Raw genomic sequence first — 17,436 nt, forward strand, 5'->3', positions numbered from 1 at the left:
GGCCTACAAATCTGACTTGGTTACACCAATTCCGTCAGGAGGAATGTGCCAGAATTCCTCCAAACTATTGTGGGAAGCTTGTGGAAGGATACCCAAAACATTTGACCAAAGTTATACAGTTTAAAAGCAAAGCTAAAAAAAATACCAAGGAAATGTGAGTAAACTTTTGACAGTCTAGAAATTTTAAAAAAATTCTCAAAAAAATTCTCTCATTATTCTGGCATTTAGGAAATGTAAATGATTTAGGTAATCCTAACGGACCTAAAATAGTCAACGTTTAGTATGGTTTACTATTAAACATTTTTTTAAATGGTTATGTTCCTTTTTTTAGGGTGCATGTAAACTTTTGGCTTCAACTGTACTTACAAATGTAAAGGCTTCTTCAATTAGAAAAAAAAACAGCCTAATGTGACAAATTTATTTTGTGAATTGATTTTTTAGGGTTTATCAGTAATAAAAAAAACACAATTAGCTGCATAACGTGGAAGGCCACACAATTTGGCATATTATTAAGAGTAAATTAAAAGTAGGGCTGTACCCCTTAACAAATTGCCATATATAATAGATTCTGTAAATATTTGGCTAAATTAGAAAACAGTTTACAAAGACTTTTTTTAGAAAGAGCATAAACTTCATTGCTCAAAATTGGACAATACACCTAAAAAGGGTGTTTCAGAAAACACTCATGTGTAATGATGGGGCGTGGCAACAGAGGTAGAGTTCAGTGTGTGTGTGTGTCAGATTGCTAACTGCTGTACAGTAGATGGTAATCAGTGTCTGGATTGGTGCAAAGCATGGTGGGGGTTGTAGTCCGGACGAATGTCTAAAAAAGTGCCCTCTAGTGAGTCAGATGAGTACTCCAGCTAATATTTGTGACAATGAAACTTTATTATTCATTAATTTATTCATTCATTTTCTTTTCGGATTCTTCCCCTTTATTAATCTGGGGTCGCCACAGCGGAATGAACTACCAACCTATCCAGCACAGGTTTTATGCGCACTCTTGCACACACTCACATACACTACGGCCAGTTTAGCTTATTCAATTCACCCATACTATATGTCTTTGGACTGTAAGGGAAACCCGAGCACCGAAGGAAACCCACGCAAACACAGGGAAAACATGCAAACTCCACACAGAAATGCCAACTGACCCAGTTGGAAGAGAAAAACGAAAAAAAAAAAATTTGACGGCTGCAGTCTTCAGAAGTTAAGGTGGTAATCTTTTTTGGAATTCAATCAGTGCTTTTCTCTAATCATCATCATTGTGTTTTACACAAAATTAAGGGTTTTTAATAAAGTTTCAGGCCGTAACAGTGGCACTCACAGCAAGATGCTCGCTGGTTCGAGCATCGGCTGGGTTAGTTGGCATTTCTGTGTGGAGTTTGCATGTTCTCCCTGCCTTCGCGTGGGTTTCCTCCAGGTGCTCCGGTTTCCCCCACAGTCCAAAGACATGCGGTACAGGTGAATTGGGTAGAATAAATTGTCCATAGTGTATGAGTGTGTGTGTGAATGTGTGTGTGGATGTTTCCCAGAGATGGGTTGCAGCTGGAAGGGCATCCGCTGCGTAAAAAAAAAACTTGCTGGATAAGTTGGTGGTTCATTCCGCTGTGGCGAACCCGGATTAATAAGGGGACTAAGACGACAAGAAAATAAATGAATGAATAATTCTACTCATTTGAAGATAATTTTGACCTCAGTGTGGAAGGTAATGAGTTAATTAAATACATAATTACTTCAACTTAAATGTAGTAAGTTCACAGTACTCATATTGATTAGTTTTTTAACTCAAATGGTTTGTAGCAATCGGTTTCCTCAAACGGTTTGAGTTGCCTTAACTTATTGAGTTTTACAGTACTCAGTTGGTTTGAGTTCTCTTCATTTATTGGGTTTTACTGTGCTCAAATTGCTTCATTTACTCAAATGGATTAAGTTCACAGTACTCATTAAGATTAGTTTTTGAACTTAAATGATTTGTTGCAATTGGTTTCCTCAAACGGTTTGAGTTACCTTAACTTTTGGGGTTTTTCAGTGTAGTAGTAGTAATCTGCCTGATTATCTTGTGGTTTATATCCCAGACTTAAAGGCCCAGCTCTTATAGCCTGTACATGCTCTTGGCAAGCAGTTCCAGCTGCAGTGTTAACCTCATAAGCCCATTGAGATTTTCCACATTATTCTGTCCTCTCAGGCATTTGTCTTTCATGGAGGACCAGCCTTTTTGGAGGGACATGAATAAGTGATGTTGTAAAGATGCAATATTTTAGAAATCAGAGATTTGCAATAACCCGTTTTGGCCACTTGAGAACTGATCAGAAGCATTGGGAATTGTGGCTGTCAGTTAAACGTTTGACCAATAATTCAGGAAATCATCACCATGTACATCAATATTCTTTTAAAAATACATTATTAAAGTCTTTTTAGATGGATGGATGTACAAACAGACAAATGATTTTCAAGCAAATGCATTTTGATGTGAAATAGAGACCTAATTTCTTGGGAAAACTTGCATCATTGCATGATAAGGAGCATGTTTTAACATGACTTTAATAATGTTTTATGACTTGAAGTTATGACAGAGCAGTGCTGGATATTTTACTGAGAAAGGCAAACACACTTTTTTGCAGAGGTGTTACATTCAAAATGTGTAATTAAGAGGAAATTGAGGAAATGCTCGAGTCGCTGACCTTGACTGATGTAGGTTCTGTTTCGATGAGGAGAAAGAGGAACTTGCATGTTTCAAACCTGACAGTCTAAACTTATTTATGTTTGTAAAGTGCATCTAATTCTTCATATAAGTAGCTTGAAACTGAACAGAGAGTTACACACTGTTTCAGTGTCAGCACTTCTTTCTTTTCTCTTATTTCAGATCTTTATATCATGCACTCACACACTCATACCTGCCTCTTTCTCTCTCCATCCGTCTGTTCTACTTATTTCCTCCTCCCCCTTTTCACTCGAGTAGAGTCGCTCTTCGAGACAGATGTTCATTAGTTGTGACTGCAGACGCTGAGTGTGTGCGCGTGTTTGCATGAGAGTGTGTGTGTGTGGCTCAGGGTCAGCATGATGCTCGCAGTTGGATAGCTCAGAGTTGAACTGTTGTCTGATCAGCTGTATGGCCGTACTGGCTGATCTGAGCGAAAACATGGTGGATTTTTACACTAAGATTCGCTCCAGCCACCGACCGAGAAGTGCAATGCCGTTCTCTCTGAACTCTCAGGTATGTCCAAAACCCGTTTCTGGACACATTAATGCTATTTGCTGTTGTTTTGATTTGACTGCTTTAAAAAAAAAACTTAATATTTAACACATCGCATGGTGTTTATATATGAGCAGTATGCTCGGAAAAGTAGCATATATGTTGAAATGTGCTTTAAAGCATGCTATATTGTTGTTCTTAGCGAGGATGTGGTCTCTTCCTGTTGAGACACTCCCCGCTGCCGATAATTCGAAATGCACTTGTCGTGGTATACATCCAAAAAAGTTTGTTGTAGTAAAGTTGTCCAATTCTTTAAAACTCTAATATACAGAATATGTACAATGCTTGAGCTTCGGCATCACTTCAGTTCTGGTCAAAAAGGGAAGCTTTGTTTATATTAGGCCTGCACGATTATTCGTTTCTGAATTGCGAGTTGAAAGCTGGGTTTATTTTGATGCACAATGATCAGATATGGTTACAATTATTTGACAGTTCATTACCCTGAAGGATGTGAATAACGTAACACAATCTAAATGTGCAGATTTTTTTAAGTTTTAGAATTATTTATGCTCTTTGCACGCTAAATAGCAAAAAGATTTGCTGTTCAATATTAATGTTGGTTTTACTGATGTAAACTTGTTGACAGTGTGTTTGGATGCTTAACAGTTTAAGATTTTATATATAATTGATTTAATTTTATTAAAGTTACTGTAGTTATTTCCTTAATTTGTCATCGCAACTGACAAGTTTATTATAAAAATGGCAACAATGATCTAGAGGATTTAAATCAACAGTAGCATACTGTAGCCTAGGGCTGGGCGATTAATCGAAAAGTAATTGAAATCGAAATTCATGTATAATTAATTACATTTTTCCAGGTCATTTTTTTCAATGACTTTCCCTACCGTGTGTGGTTGGTTACCCCTCTCTGTTAAGGCTGAATTATACTAAAGTCCCTTTAAGACACGTCATTTCACTCGACAGCCATCTTTGAAACGCCTCTCGGGCAGTATGCTCGGGCATTCTGTTTGAATGGGAAAACATCAAATTTTCCAAAACTACTTGCCAATATTATGATTACATTACATATTATGAATAACCAATAAAATTTAACAACAACTGTCTGCTTAGTCTCATTACAAAATGGTCGTATCACTCAAAATCTGCAGAAACTTATATCTAGTCCAAGCCCCTCCCCTGGAGAATCGTCATCCTATAGCGATTGCTGATTGGCTCATGTACTAGAAGGCGGGTTTTTTTCAACATGTAGCGATCACTGATTGGCTCCTGTACTAGAAGGTGGGTTTTTTTCTCCATGTAGCGTTCACTCATTGGCCCCTGTACTAGAAGGCGGGGTTTTTTTCACCATGTAGAGATCACTCAATGGCTCCTGTCCTAGAAGGTGGGGTTTTTTCACCATGTAGCAATCGCTGATTGGCTCCTGTACTAGAAGGCGGGGTTTTTTTTCACCATGTAGCAATCGCTGATTGCCTCCTGTACTAGAAGGTTGGGCTTCATTCACCATATTGACTGTTACACTTTTTCCCCAAGTGACATGTCTTGTGTATTCTATAGTGTGCGATTAGACTTACTATATTATGATTTATACTTATTATATTATTATGATAAAATACTTTGCCTGGAGCATGTGTATAGTCCAGCGCAGCCATAGCATACCTGCGTACCTCTCAAAAAAATGAACGTATAAGTCACAACAATGCGTAGTGCAAGCTTTGTGATTGGTTGGTTTGGTATCGGTGAAGACAGTAGGCAGCACAGAGAGCTGCGTATAAGATAATACGTGTTTTAATTCCAACTGTTTAACTCTGATGTTTAATAAATAATTATATGTATTAGATAGTGTGTGTTTACTTCAATTATTTTTAAATCAAGCAATGCACTCTACATTCAAAAATCTCTCACTTGTAATATGTGAACATATTTACTGTACAAAACTTGTCAGTAAACAATAAAATAAATAAAAATAAAATAAATAAATAAAATGATCGTTTATTAGTCGTAGTCGAGTTAAAATGTTCAATTAATTGAGATTTTGACTTTGTGATTATGCTCAGTCTTTCTTTGCTGCTGTTTTTTTCCTTCACTTTCGTCAATTGGTGAAGTTTGTTCCTCGCTACTGGCTTGCTTGGTTTGGGACATGTGGAGCTGCGCATTGATGGATTTGCACTTCAGTGTTTGGACTTTTCACTGAACTGAACTAAACTGAACTCACACAGTTTCAATTTACTAAAACTTCTATGTTAAGCTTTAACACAGTGGTCCTCAAACGTTTTTCTTCAAGTACCACCTCAGAAAAAAATTGTCTCTCCTAGTACCGCCATTATGAGCAGTATTGAAATACAATAGCGTAGTAAGCCCAGTAAAGCAGCTACAGTTCTGCACAGTTCAAAAACGTGGCAGATTAATTCCTATTATTAAGAATATTTATTATTTTCAGCCACATTAAACATAAATAGTCTGAACATTAATACTGTACTGTGCTTATATGTAAAAAACAAACTAACTAAAAACGCCAACGTTTAAATGAAAATGTGCTTAAGGTAAAAAGAAAAGTGCTGTACTTAAATGTAAAGTATTAACATATAGTAGCCAATTCATCAACACCTAAAAATAAATTTTGAAATATATGTAGCATGTACAAATGACCTATTTGTTTCCTCCACGTACCACTAAAAGGAAGCCCGCGTACCACTAGTGGCACACGTACCACAGTTTGAGAACCACTGCTTAAACACAATCTACTTTGTAAAAGTGTTAAAGAAATAAAGATTAATTTAATTTAATTGCATTTTTGCTTTTTTTAAATTTAATAGCTCTTTTATGAAACCATAGTAAATCGCATTGTAGTTTTGATCAGTAAAATCATATTTGTTTTTCCCCCAAATGGTGTTCAATCATCTTGAGATGTTGTGTGTGGTGATCTGCATACTGTGACAGTGCCAGATCTTGTAGGCTTCATCCATTGCGTCTTTCCCTTTTTTTCTGGCAGTTAGCCTACTTGTACAATGACTTTTACAGGTTGTGTGGCTGTCTCTGTTGGCCAGCGCATTCAGATCATCTAAATTTATCTCACAAAAGGATGGCATACATTTAAGGCATGGGGACTTCAGCGCTCCCTTTGCTTTAAGATGATTTAAAGCGGTAGTGCAGCTAAAAATGCAATAGTATCAGCATTTAATCTCTTTCTTGTTCTTCTAAATTTGCATGTTTTCTGTGAAAAACAAAAAGAGAAATGTTTAAGAATTGGCTGGATGCACTTACAATGAATAAAGTAGACTGGATCTGCACAAGATGTATAAAACAGACTACAATCATACAGTGTATCCGGAAAGTATTCATAGCGCTTCACTTTTCCCACATTTGTTTATGTTACAGCCTTATTCCAAAATGGAATAAATTCATTTATTTCCTCCAAATTCTTCACAAAATACCCTATAATGACAATGTGAAAAAAATAGTTTTTGAAATTGTTCCAAATGTATTAAAAATAAAAAAGCTGAAAAATCACATGTACATCAGTGTTCACAGCCTTTGCTCAATACATTGTTGATGCACCTTTGGCAGCAATTACAGCCTCAAGTCTTATTGAATATGATGCCACAAGCTTGGCACACCTGTCTTATTGCCCATTCCTCTTTGCAGTACCTCTCAAGCTCTATCAGGTTGGATGAAAAGCGACGATGTACAGCCATTTTCAGATCTCTCCAGAGATGTTCAGTAGGATTTAGGTCTGGGCTCTGGCTGGGCCACTCAGGGACATTAATCGAGTTGTTGTGAAGCTACTCCATTAATATTTTGGCGGCGTGCTTTGGGTCATTGTCCTGCTGGAAGATAAACCGTTGCCCCAGTCTGAGGTCAAGAGCACTCTGAAGCAGGTTTTCATTCATGAATTCCACAAAACTGTTAAGTATTAAACTATTTTTTAATAATTGTTTCATTATATAAGACTAAATCATCAATAATAATCACTTAATGTTGGCGCAATAACCTAGCGCACTGACATATGGTGCAGTAGCACTTTAGGGCGTCCCTAGTTTGAATCCTGGCTCGAGGACATTTCGCGTCCCTACCCCTCTCTCGCTCCCACTTCGCTTTCTGCCTGAAATCCTGTCCTATCCACTTAATAAAGGCAAAAAGGCCAAAAATAAATCTTTAAAAAAATATATGATTATAATAATAAATACTAAATTAATATGATTAAATACCGATTACATGATTACTTTATTTGTACTAAAATGTGACTGGTAGTGTATGAATGTCACAAAATAAAAAGAAAAGTCTATAACAGTTTCTATTTCATGCCAACTTTATTCTTTATTAATAAAGTATACCACTTTTATCACATAATACTGTTCAAAACGGCACGTTATGGTAAAGTCATTTCAGGTTTGACCTCACCAGCCCAAATCCCCTTTAGCTTTCATACAAAGAGAAACAGTGGCCAGGACTTCAACATTTCACCTTTAGATTCCACAGAAAAGAAAGTAGTTTGGGTTTGTGTGGTTCTCAGTTTCCTCTTAAAGGGATAGTTCACCTAATTTAAATTCTGTTATCATTTACTCTCCCTCCTCTTGTTCCAAAACAGTTTAAATTTCTTTCTTTTAAACAAACACATTCATTCATTCATTTTATTTTCGGCTTAGTCCCTTAATTAATCTGGGGTTGCCACATGCAGCGGAATGATCCGCCAACTTGTCCAGCATATGTTTTTACGTAGCGGATGCTCTTCCAGCTGCAACACATCTCTGAGAAACATCTATACACTCTCATTCACAAACATACACTATGGACAATTTAGCTTACCCAATTCATCTGTATTGCAAGTTTTTAGACCTTAGTGGGAAACCGGAGCATCGGGAGGAAACCCATGCGAACATGAGGAGAACATGCAAACTCCACACAGAAATGCCAGCCGATCTAGCTAGGGCTCGAACCAGCGATCTACTTGTTGTAAGGCGATTGTTCTACCCACTGCACCACCATGCTGCCCGTTTGTTAAACCTAAAAGAAGATATTTAGAAAAATGTTGGAAACCGGTAATCATTGACGTCAATGGCTTTTAGTTTTCAGTATTCTTCAAAATAACTTTTTTAAAAATACTAAAAGATCTGGAACCTTTTGAGGGTGAGTAAATGGCGAGTCATTTTTTATTTTTAAATGAACTATGACATTATTCTGAAGTCAATGTTGTTCACAGTTTTTGTAGATATATTTGCGGTCATTACATTAATAAAACAGTTTCCTGTTAGTTGTTGCAAGTTGGCAGTTGTGGCTGAGAGACACTTGGTCTTCACGAGACCTGGGTAAATATAGACTCAGGATATAGACATATTGACTGTCTAACTTTTATTTTCCATGTTATGTTCTGTTCTTCAATTATTCTTGCTCTTCTACATCTTTTCCTGTCTTTTTCTCTCTCTATTACAGACGTTTCTGAGGAGAGGTGTGTCGGTGTACAGACCTCTCTCAAGGCTCAAGGTGAGCTCAGTTGTGTATATAGTCAGAGCCATCTTCACTATACATGCATGCAACTCCATTTGTTCGTCTTTTTTATATAGCATTGATGGATAAAGTTACCTCGCAGGACTCATATTATGCTTTTTCAACCATTAAAGGGGAGCTATTATGCAGAATTCAATTTTATAAGAGGTGTAAACACAGTTGTGTGGCAACTTAGGTTGTTGCAATACCATTCATTTATCTTGCGATACTATACCAGCTGAAGTATCATGATACTAAGTAGTATTACGATACTGTAATACATAACTCAAATTATAAAGAAAACTGTCATAGATACTAGTTTTAAAGGTTATAATAGGTCTTGAATTTAATTCATAATTCCCTTATTATCAAAAAAAGGATTATTTGCACGTCACTTCACCTAAAATAACTTATTGACCTTAGGAGTTTCCATAAATAAGACGGTAAAGTAAACATTAACATTAAAATCTTAATAAAGGCATAAACACATTACGGGTGTGTTTTTGTTGAAATTCGTATTAAAATCTTGTTTAATTCATATTGCACTCATGCAATATTGCACTCATGCAACGTGTATCTGTAAAGTCATTACACATAGTATTTATTTCGAAAAGTGGAAAAACAATAAATCGTTGTATGAATGCTGTGATGTTTAAATTTCCATTAAAACACGTGAAGGTCATGTGACCATCAGGAAGAATGCAGGATCCCATTTCTTACAAGATCTCGCGATCTTCCGAGTTCGTTTTTCCAAGGTGACCTGGCAAGACCGGTCTTCACAAGAAAGCAAGTCCGGTCTCTGTGTTCTTAGAATGGAGAAACAGCCACAGGCATTTGTAGCTCCACCCTCTTTTGAATAGAGCACAATCTTATTTGAATTTAAAGCGACAGTCACCAAAATTAGGATCAAAACCTAAAAGGTTTCAAAGAGCTATAAAACATTTTAAGCTGAAGCTTAACATATACCATCAAGGGACATACATCTTGTATAAAATGAGGCATAATAGGTCTCCTTTAAGTCTTCCTATTCGTTCTTGGAATTGAGAAACAGCCACTGATTAGCATGTTCAAGTGTGTTTGGTTAGTGTTGGAGCAAAACTGTGCAGGACACTGGCCCTCCAGAACCAAGTTTGCCCACCCCTTTCCTACACAATCCTACAGTATGTAAGTTTATAATAAACTCTAATAGTCTTTATTGGTTGCCTCCAAACATTACCGCCAATTTTCTAGAAAGGTCTGTATGTGTGAACAGGCCCTTTTTGAAAACACAGGTAAAGTTGTTCTGCTAATTTTCCGGATATTTACCGGCATCACTGTGTGAAAGGGGCTAATATCTTTTCGCAAAGACTGTAGTTGTCACTTAGGCATGGTTTTTGTTGATATGTTGAGAAGTTTTTTTTTTTGTGCACTGAAATCTTTGCATGAGCTTTCAAAAGATGTGGGTTCATGTGATCAAGCCAGTGTCGTCTTCTACGTTCATTTCACTGTTTAGAAAGAGCAGAGAAGGTTTATGGGGATGAAGTTCACATACGGTAATGGCCGTTTGGTTTCTTTGTAAAACCAACTTGCAAACCAATCGCAGAGTGATGGGTCATCTGACCAATCAGAACACAGCAGATATTTGGAAAGGCGGGGTTTAGAGAGAGTGGATCCTCAAAGTCATTCAGTCAACGTGAGAAAAGATCTGATTAAGAATTGTGTGTTATGAAAAACCTAATACTTCCAGATTTAAATTAATTAGGTTTCAAATGGCATATTAGGGGCCCTTTACTGCTTTCTTCTCTTTGGAGCTCACTTTAATTACTTTCTTGTACTTTCTGACATGTACACTAAGAGTTCTCAGTTTCAGTGATGTCACTGATGGCGAAAATGGATGGCAGCTGACCATTCACAAAGCCCCGCCCCCTTCTCACTGTCCGACATGCTTCAGTATCAGCCACAGCGCTCCTCTAGCAATAATGTGCAGACCCCAGCGAAATGCTGAATAATTACTGTGCAAATTACGTACTGATTTCAGACAAAAGCAGACATAAATGTTAGAATTATGCATACACACACACACACACACACACACACACACAGAGCTATAGTCTACAATGATGGGAAAAAGTATTAAAAAAAAGTATAATGAAGGGAAGTTCATATCATTTGAATACAGTTGAAATTTAGTTCAGATTCCCTAACACATAATTCTCAAACACGTGCAAACCATGGCATTTTGAACAAGACGTTAATGCATATGAATATATGAGACAGTAATGATTTATTCATTGTTTTTCTGGGTCTCCAGACTATGCAGTTTGAATTATCTCACCCAATCTTCAAGTAATCCTCAGGTAGTTCACTGGTTATTGTCACATCACATATCCATAAACCTGTGGTTCTTAACTCCGGTCCTCGGGAAGTTCCTCGGGAACTTACTTGGTAGATGCATGCCAGAGAACAAAAAAACAATGTCATTCTCGCTTGAAGAAGAAAGCTGTACGGGCTTAAGCACATTATGTTAAATGTAGATGCACAAATGCACACAAATAGAGAGAGAAAGTGACGCCTCACACATGTTTAGACACAACATGCAAACAGCCTCAAAAATAGCAATGGAGGACATACAGTACAGGACAGCGGATCTTATTCTTGCCTTTTGGCATGTGGCTGTTTGTTTCTAGAAGACGACAAGCTTTTTTGAGCATGGTTTCTCACCGTGCACCATCATTAAGCTGTGTATTTAAAAAATGGCACTTCCTGTGTTGTCGTTCCTCCTGTTTAGTGCATACATTAGTGAGGATTCTCTGTAAACTAATAGCATTCAGCAACCAGACTGGCTCCACTCTTTTGCTACCATACTGTTTAGCTACACTTAGGAAAGGGTGCCAAATAAGTGATACGGTTCGCTATTTTGCTTCCTTTGACACTTTCTAAATGTATATAAAGTGGTCAGTGGAAATAGGCCATAACCAACCACTCAGCTGCCACAAAATAATGTGTTAAAACCATTCTGAACACCTTAACAGCATCATAGTGGCACTCTATCTTTGTGTCAGTGATCTCTGCACACCATTATAAAAAAGTGCTCCCAAAAATGATGTGTTCTTTTTGTTCGAACTCTTTAACTGAACTTAAACAACATTCAGTTCTTGAGTTTTTTGGAACAACTTAATTATTTCATGTTTAATCCACTTAAATTTGAAAAAAAAACTAGCAAGTTAACCTAACCCCCGTGTTGTCCCAACACAGACTGATTGTGCTTAACCCAGCATCTTTTACAGTATGTGTTTAAGTTCAGTGTTCACTTTTTAAAAGCACATTAAAGAAAGTACTTAATGTGATATTACACATACAGATAGTCTCATATTACAGATAGAATTAATACAATAGAAGGCAACTTAAGTGTGCTTAGTATTGGGCTCTATTTTAACGATCTAGGCACAAAGTCTAAAGCACAGGGCGCAAAAGCATTAAGTGCGTGTCAGAATCCATTTTTGCTTTTTTAAGGATGGAAAAATATGCTCTGCGCCCGGCGCATGGTCTAACAGGGTTGTACTTATTCTCCTGAGTTATGGCTGTGTTTTGAGCATAACCTCCATTAAACCAATGCAGTCTCATCTCACATTCTCTTTAGGGTTTACACTAGTGTGTTTTAGTTTTAAAACGTTGTTTTAGATCAAAAATGATCCGCGTCCACACTAGCGTTTCACCTAGCGTCTCTGAACATATCTCCGTCCACACTACGCCACCAAAAACGTATATCACGTGACCATTCGCGCACTCTGGGCATGCGCGTTCTAGTATAAACAGAAAGCACGCGTCTCTCTCGGCATTTTGTTATTGTTAGTCAACAAATGCCGGTTGAACAATGAACGCGATGGCAAAGAAAGCAAGAGAGGTATTTTTGTGGACAGACGACGAGGTCGAGTTGTTACTAAACGTAACAAATGAATAACTGCACAATTGCATCTAAAACAGACAATAGTGCAAACAACGCTCCTATTTCTGTGTCCATGTTGTTGTTTACAGTACTGTCTTTCAGTAGTGTCAAAGCCATGTGTTTTAGTCATGTGATAGAGGCTTGACGAATAAGGGAATGATACGCAATGACACAAAAGCCCTAATCAGGTAGCAAATCTCAGCAGTCCCGCCTCCGTTTTCAGATGTCTCCGTTTTTCCTCATCCACACCGAAACGGAGCAACAGCGTTTCAGAATGAAAACAGCCTCTCCAGCGTTTTCAAAACGCTCCGTTTTCGGCGCTCGAGAACTCCGGCGTAGTGTGGATGGATGGCGTAACCGTAGCGAAACTTATGCGTTTTAAAACGAAAACGCATTAGTGTACACTGGGCCTAAGAGTCAGTTGCATCATGCCATGGCAGACTTTGTAAGTGGAAAAACTGAACGATTCAATAGCGAGAAAACAGTTAAACAGACCATCTGCAGAGCGAGGATAAACAAAAGAAAATCTGTAATTTTACACTTTATTTGTAAAAAATGTAAAACAATGGCTGTTAAGTTACAGAAATTTACTGTAAAATAACACAGATTGATTAACAAATTTAGCATAAATTTAAATTTAAGGACATTTCTGTAATTTAATGGTTGTTGTTTTACAGTTTTTTTAAACCGTAAAATTACTGATTTTTTTACAGTGTATAAGCCTCCTCCATTCTGCCTCTTTACTTTCTCTTTACTTTACTTTTACTCTTTACTTTACGCCTTTAATTTGGTGAAGTACGGAAACGGTGGAAACTCGCTCCATTGAAGACATTCATCAGCCTACATATTTAATTTTGTTTGTTGAGCACAACGATTTGCTTCAAAACAATTTCTAAATTCAGTTCTAATTTCCAACAAATGAATAAACAAACAATAATAACAAAGTGTGGTCAAAAATGAATAAGTTATACCCAAACACACGTCCTGTACTTATTCTCCATATGGTGATGCAGACGTCTCCAAAACCCGACAGGTGGACAAATCTAAACAAATCTTTTTATTAAAACAAATATAAATATGCATGTAATAAATAATACTGCTAATGATAATAACATTATACTAATGCAAATTGTCATGAATAAACTGAAAAAGCCCCTAAGATGAGGCATGGAGGTAGTGGATTTCATCTTTATGTAGTAAATAATATTTTTTGTAATCCTTTAATTTTTGTGTAGTGTTGTACATCCTGTATGTATTGAGCAATGTGTAAGCGTTTGACCCCACATAGGTGCACAACTAAAGCACTCTGCGCCAGACTTTAGATCTGCTTTTACATGGTCATTGGTGCAGTCTTTTTCAGTTCTTCAAAATAGCAACCCGCCAACAATCCGCATAACACATCTCAATTTTAGACCAGCGCGCCCAAGAGTTTACAAAGTGGCACAAATGGATTTGCAATTAAAAAAACGTGACGGAAAACATAAAAAATTAGGGTTGCGCTGGTCTGAAAATAGCAACAAATCATGCCAAACATGTCTTGTGTCTTATTGAGCCGGGTGTATAAGGCTCATTATGTGCTTTATAATGTACCTATTGTGCTGTTTCAAATAATGCAGTTTGAAGCTGTCTTTAAAAGTACACGTCTTTAAAGTTTTAAAGGTCAGTGCATGATCAGTAAAGTTCAATTCAGTCAAATCTAAACCTTTGTAAAAGTAAACATTAATTGCAGTTTCTTTTCTTTGTAGATTCTTAACACATTTACATAATACCAGCTAATCCTCTTTGTTGATGGCCTGCAAACAACATCTTAAACAAAACAAAAAATTAAGTAACTCTCATGTTTACAGACTGCCCTGTTCCTGGATCAGCTCTCTAACCGCTGGCTATCACAGCAGTACCATCACATACTGTATCAAAATCACAATCAAAATACAATAATAACAGGCCATAATCGATCATACAGCAAACAAATGTGAGAAAGAACCAAGCCTCAGTTCTCTTATCGAGACGAGAGCATGTCGGGTTTCTCTGCTGGGTCTTTTGTCATCTCTAAATAGAACAAACAAAACCAGATAACATGCTTACACTATATCTGCTTGTGGTTTGCTTTTTTTTGAGACTGTTAGCTCTTGTTCTGTTTCCTGAGAGCTGCGCGCACAGGAAGTGCTTTTTTTTAAGTGATGGTACACGTGACTTCGGGCCTACTATATATATGTCAACAAACTTTATATGAGATGCTGAGTTTTTTTTTTTGCCTTTTAGCTTCTTGCTCATACATTAAATTAGTCCAAACCAAAACGTATCACACCAATACATTAAGTACACCCCAATGAATATGTTAGGAGAAAATATTACAGCTTGCACAACTGTATAATACAAAAAACATTAAAAGATACAAAAACAGGAAGTGTTTATTAGGCTAAAGTTTTTGTAGGCTGTATTTTTTCTCATTTTAATGTAAATGTATTATTTTAAAAATGACAAGTGGCTCTCTAGCTAACCCAGGCTCATTCTGATTCTCCTTCTCCATCCTAATTGCTTGATCCGCATTTCAACAAGGTTATGAGGTGAAATGGTCCAGAATAGGGACTTTGCTTGATTGCTGAAAGTCTCTGAAGAGTTATAAAGGCCAAAGCCTGGCCGAAGCTTAAACAAGGCCTAAAGCCGGGGTTACATTTTTGAAAGAAGAGTAAGGGTCAGAGACAGAGGAGTCAAAGAGAGCCGGTACAGAAGAGCGTAGAGAGGCGTAGAAGAGGTTCAGGTCCTTAAATAGGTTTGCTATTTACATGTGAACTCCCAGTGGGGTGGGTTTCTGGGGGCTGCTTAAAAAGTTCATGTAATGATGAAATGCGTCTGTTTGATCTTCCTCCATTCGTTACACTTGATATTACATGTTTCTCTTTTTCTTTGGCTAACCATGATTTTTAAATCAGTAGTCGATGGGTTGAATTGAGGTTCTGAGTGTTTTGTTTTTCTGCTGATGTGGGAGTTCCTCCAGCTGAGTATTGGGGAAGAGGCTGTTAAAGCAGATGCTCCATTTACTGCCTGTTTTGTCCTTTGTCTAAACGTTTGTGACTTCACACAATCAGCTGTTTGCATAAGGTCAGCATCACTGGAAAAGGTTGAGTGAATCAAATTACATTCAGGTCTAAAGCTTCTAAAGGCCTTCTAAAATTTCATCTTTCCTGTTTTTTATGAAAGCATAAGAATAGAGTATAATATTCAGTAAAGATCATGATTCACGAACATATTTTATACATTTCCTACTGTAGACTGTAAAAATGCTTTTCTTACTTAGATTTTTTGTCTTGTTTCTAGTCCAAATATCTAATAAAATTTTTAAATCAAGAAGCATTTTTCTAGACAAGCTTGTTTTAAGAAATAATATGCCAAAATTAAGTGAGTTTTTCCTTAAAGCAATCAAAATAATCTACCAATGGGCAAAGCAAAACAACCTTATGTCCAAATGAAAAACAAGACTATATAGCTTAAACCGTTGGCAGATTATTTTGCTTGTAAATATATTAGAAGTCAACGTTTGATTGCTAAGCATTTGATTCAAAATGTGATTTTCTCAGTATTTAGGCTTTTTTGAACCCTCAGGTTTTAAATTTTCATTTTTTTATCTCCAAACAAACCATACATCAATGGATTTATTTAAATACTTTTTAAATATTTATTCAGGTAATTTCTGAAAATTAACTCTTATCAGTCAGTCAGTCTTTATTCATTTCCCGAAGGCAATTTGGTTGCAGCATACAAGCATGTCACACATAATACACACAAGTGCATCATACAATACAAATTCCACCCTAACTTTAAAAACTTTACAGCTGAGGGGATGAATGAAAGTTTAAACCGATTTGTTTTACTAATAGGAGTTCTGTATCGAATTTTAAAAGGGAGAAGATAAAACTCGTGGTGCATAGGATGGGAATCATCTGACAGAATACTCTGAGCTTTACTCAAAACTTGTCTATGGTATAACTGAGCCATGGTCAACTGTTTTCTCCCTGTTATTTTTCCTCCTAAGTTCACAGTTTGATTACAAATAAATATTTTCATTGAGTTTAAGGTTTTTTTGTTGTTTTTGTTTTGTTATTTTTGTACTTAACAAAAAGGAGCACTACTAACCACACTGTAAAACAAATATGCGTAGATTAGCTGTTTCCTGCATTTTGTAATTCATGTTTTTATTTTATTTTCCCTAATTATTTATATTTTAAATTGATTATAGGACCTTGATCATTCTTCCAACAACCTTTAACCTTGAAAAAGTGACTTTTATGAATATTTTTAATAGTTTAAAGTGATGTATTGTCTGGGTTGATGTTGTATATTACAGTACAAAAATCTTGTAATAAACTAGCTGTACATTTTCTGTTATTTTCCTGACTTATTTCTCCATATATTATTATTTCTAATGCATGATATTATTATTTTAAACTCTTAAAATGTCAATAAAAGTCATTTTGTTAAACTGTAGAGTTAAATGTTCAACATCAAAAGTCGACAGAGCCGAGATCGACATCCCATAATGCAACTCACAACAGAAAACACTTGACACAAAACACAGAACTGTTCATTAACTGATATCTTTACAATGTAGGACATGTTTTTGTTTCATTATGGTTCTGTTAATCTTTATTATTAAATTGAAGTTTATAAATAATACACTTGCCATATTTTATGCTTATGGCTTTAGTTAACTGTAGTAACCTTGATTTATATGTTAAGTAAAGATATTGATATGATTTTTTTGTTTTAGTAGCTGTAAACAGTTTCATGTTGCTGGTAAAGAGGTCATCATCAC

At 36.4% G+C, this 17,436-nt stretch overlaps 2 protein-coding genes across 28 annotated transcripts in view; one reads left to right on the forward strand and one right to left on the reverse strand.

Annotated features, from left to right (window-relative positions):
- The window catches only part of fra10ac1 (FRA10A associated CGG repeat 1), an 855,621-nt gene that overhangs the window by 670,279 nt on the left and 167,906 nt on the right, over positions 1-17,436 (reverse strand). The gene's annotated exons all lie outside the window — the stretch shown is intronic.
- Positions 1-17,436, forward strand: part of arhgap27 (Rho GTPase activating protein 27) — a 79,345-nt gene that overhangs the window by 36,407 nt on the left and 25,502 nt on the right. For 4 of the 27 annotated variants that reach the window (XM_009306431.5, XM_073918096.1, XM_073918097.1 and 1 more), the window contains exons 1-2: positions 2,987-3,217; positions 8,645-8,695. The exons of 17 other annotated variants lie outside the window; for them this stretch is intronic. In XM_009306431.5, coding sequence (XP_009304706.1) covers positions 3,113-3,217; positions 8,645-8,695 — 156 coding nt within the window. In that variant the 5' untranslated portion in view covers positions 2,987-3,112. Of the gene's footprint in view, positions 1-2,986; positions 3,218-8,644; positions 8,696-17,436 lie in introns of those variants that run through there. 6 more of the 27 variants (XM_073918100.1, XM_073918107.1, XM_073918108.1 and 3 more) reach the window with 2 other exon arrangements.

The sequence above is a fragment of the Danio rerio genome, chromosome 12, assembly GCF_049306965.1.
Source record: "Danio rerio strain Tuebingen ecotype United States chromosome 12, GRCz12tu, whole genome shotgun sequence".
NCBI lineage: Eukaryota > Metazoa > Chordata > Actinopteri > Cypriniformes > Danionidae > Danio > Danio rerio.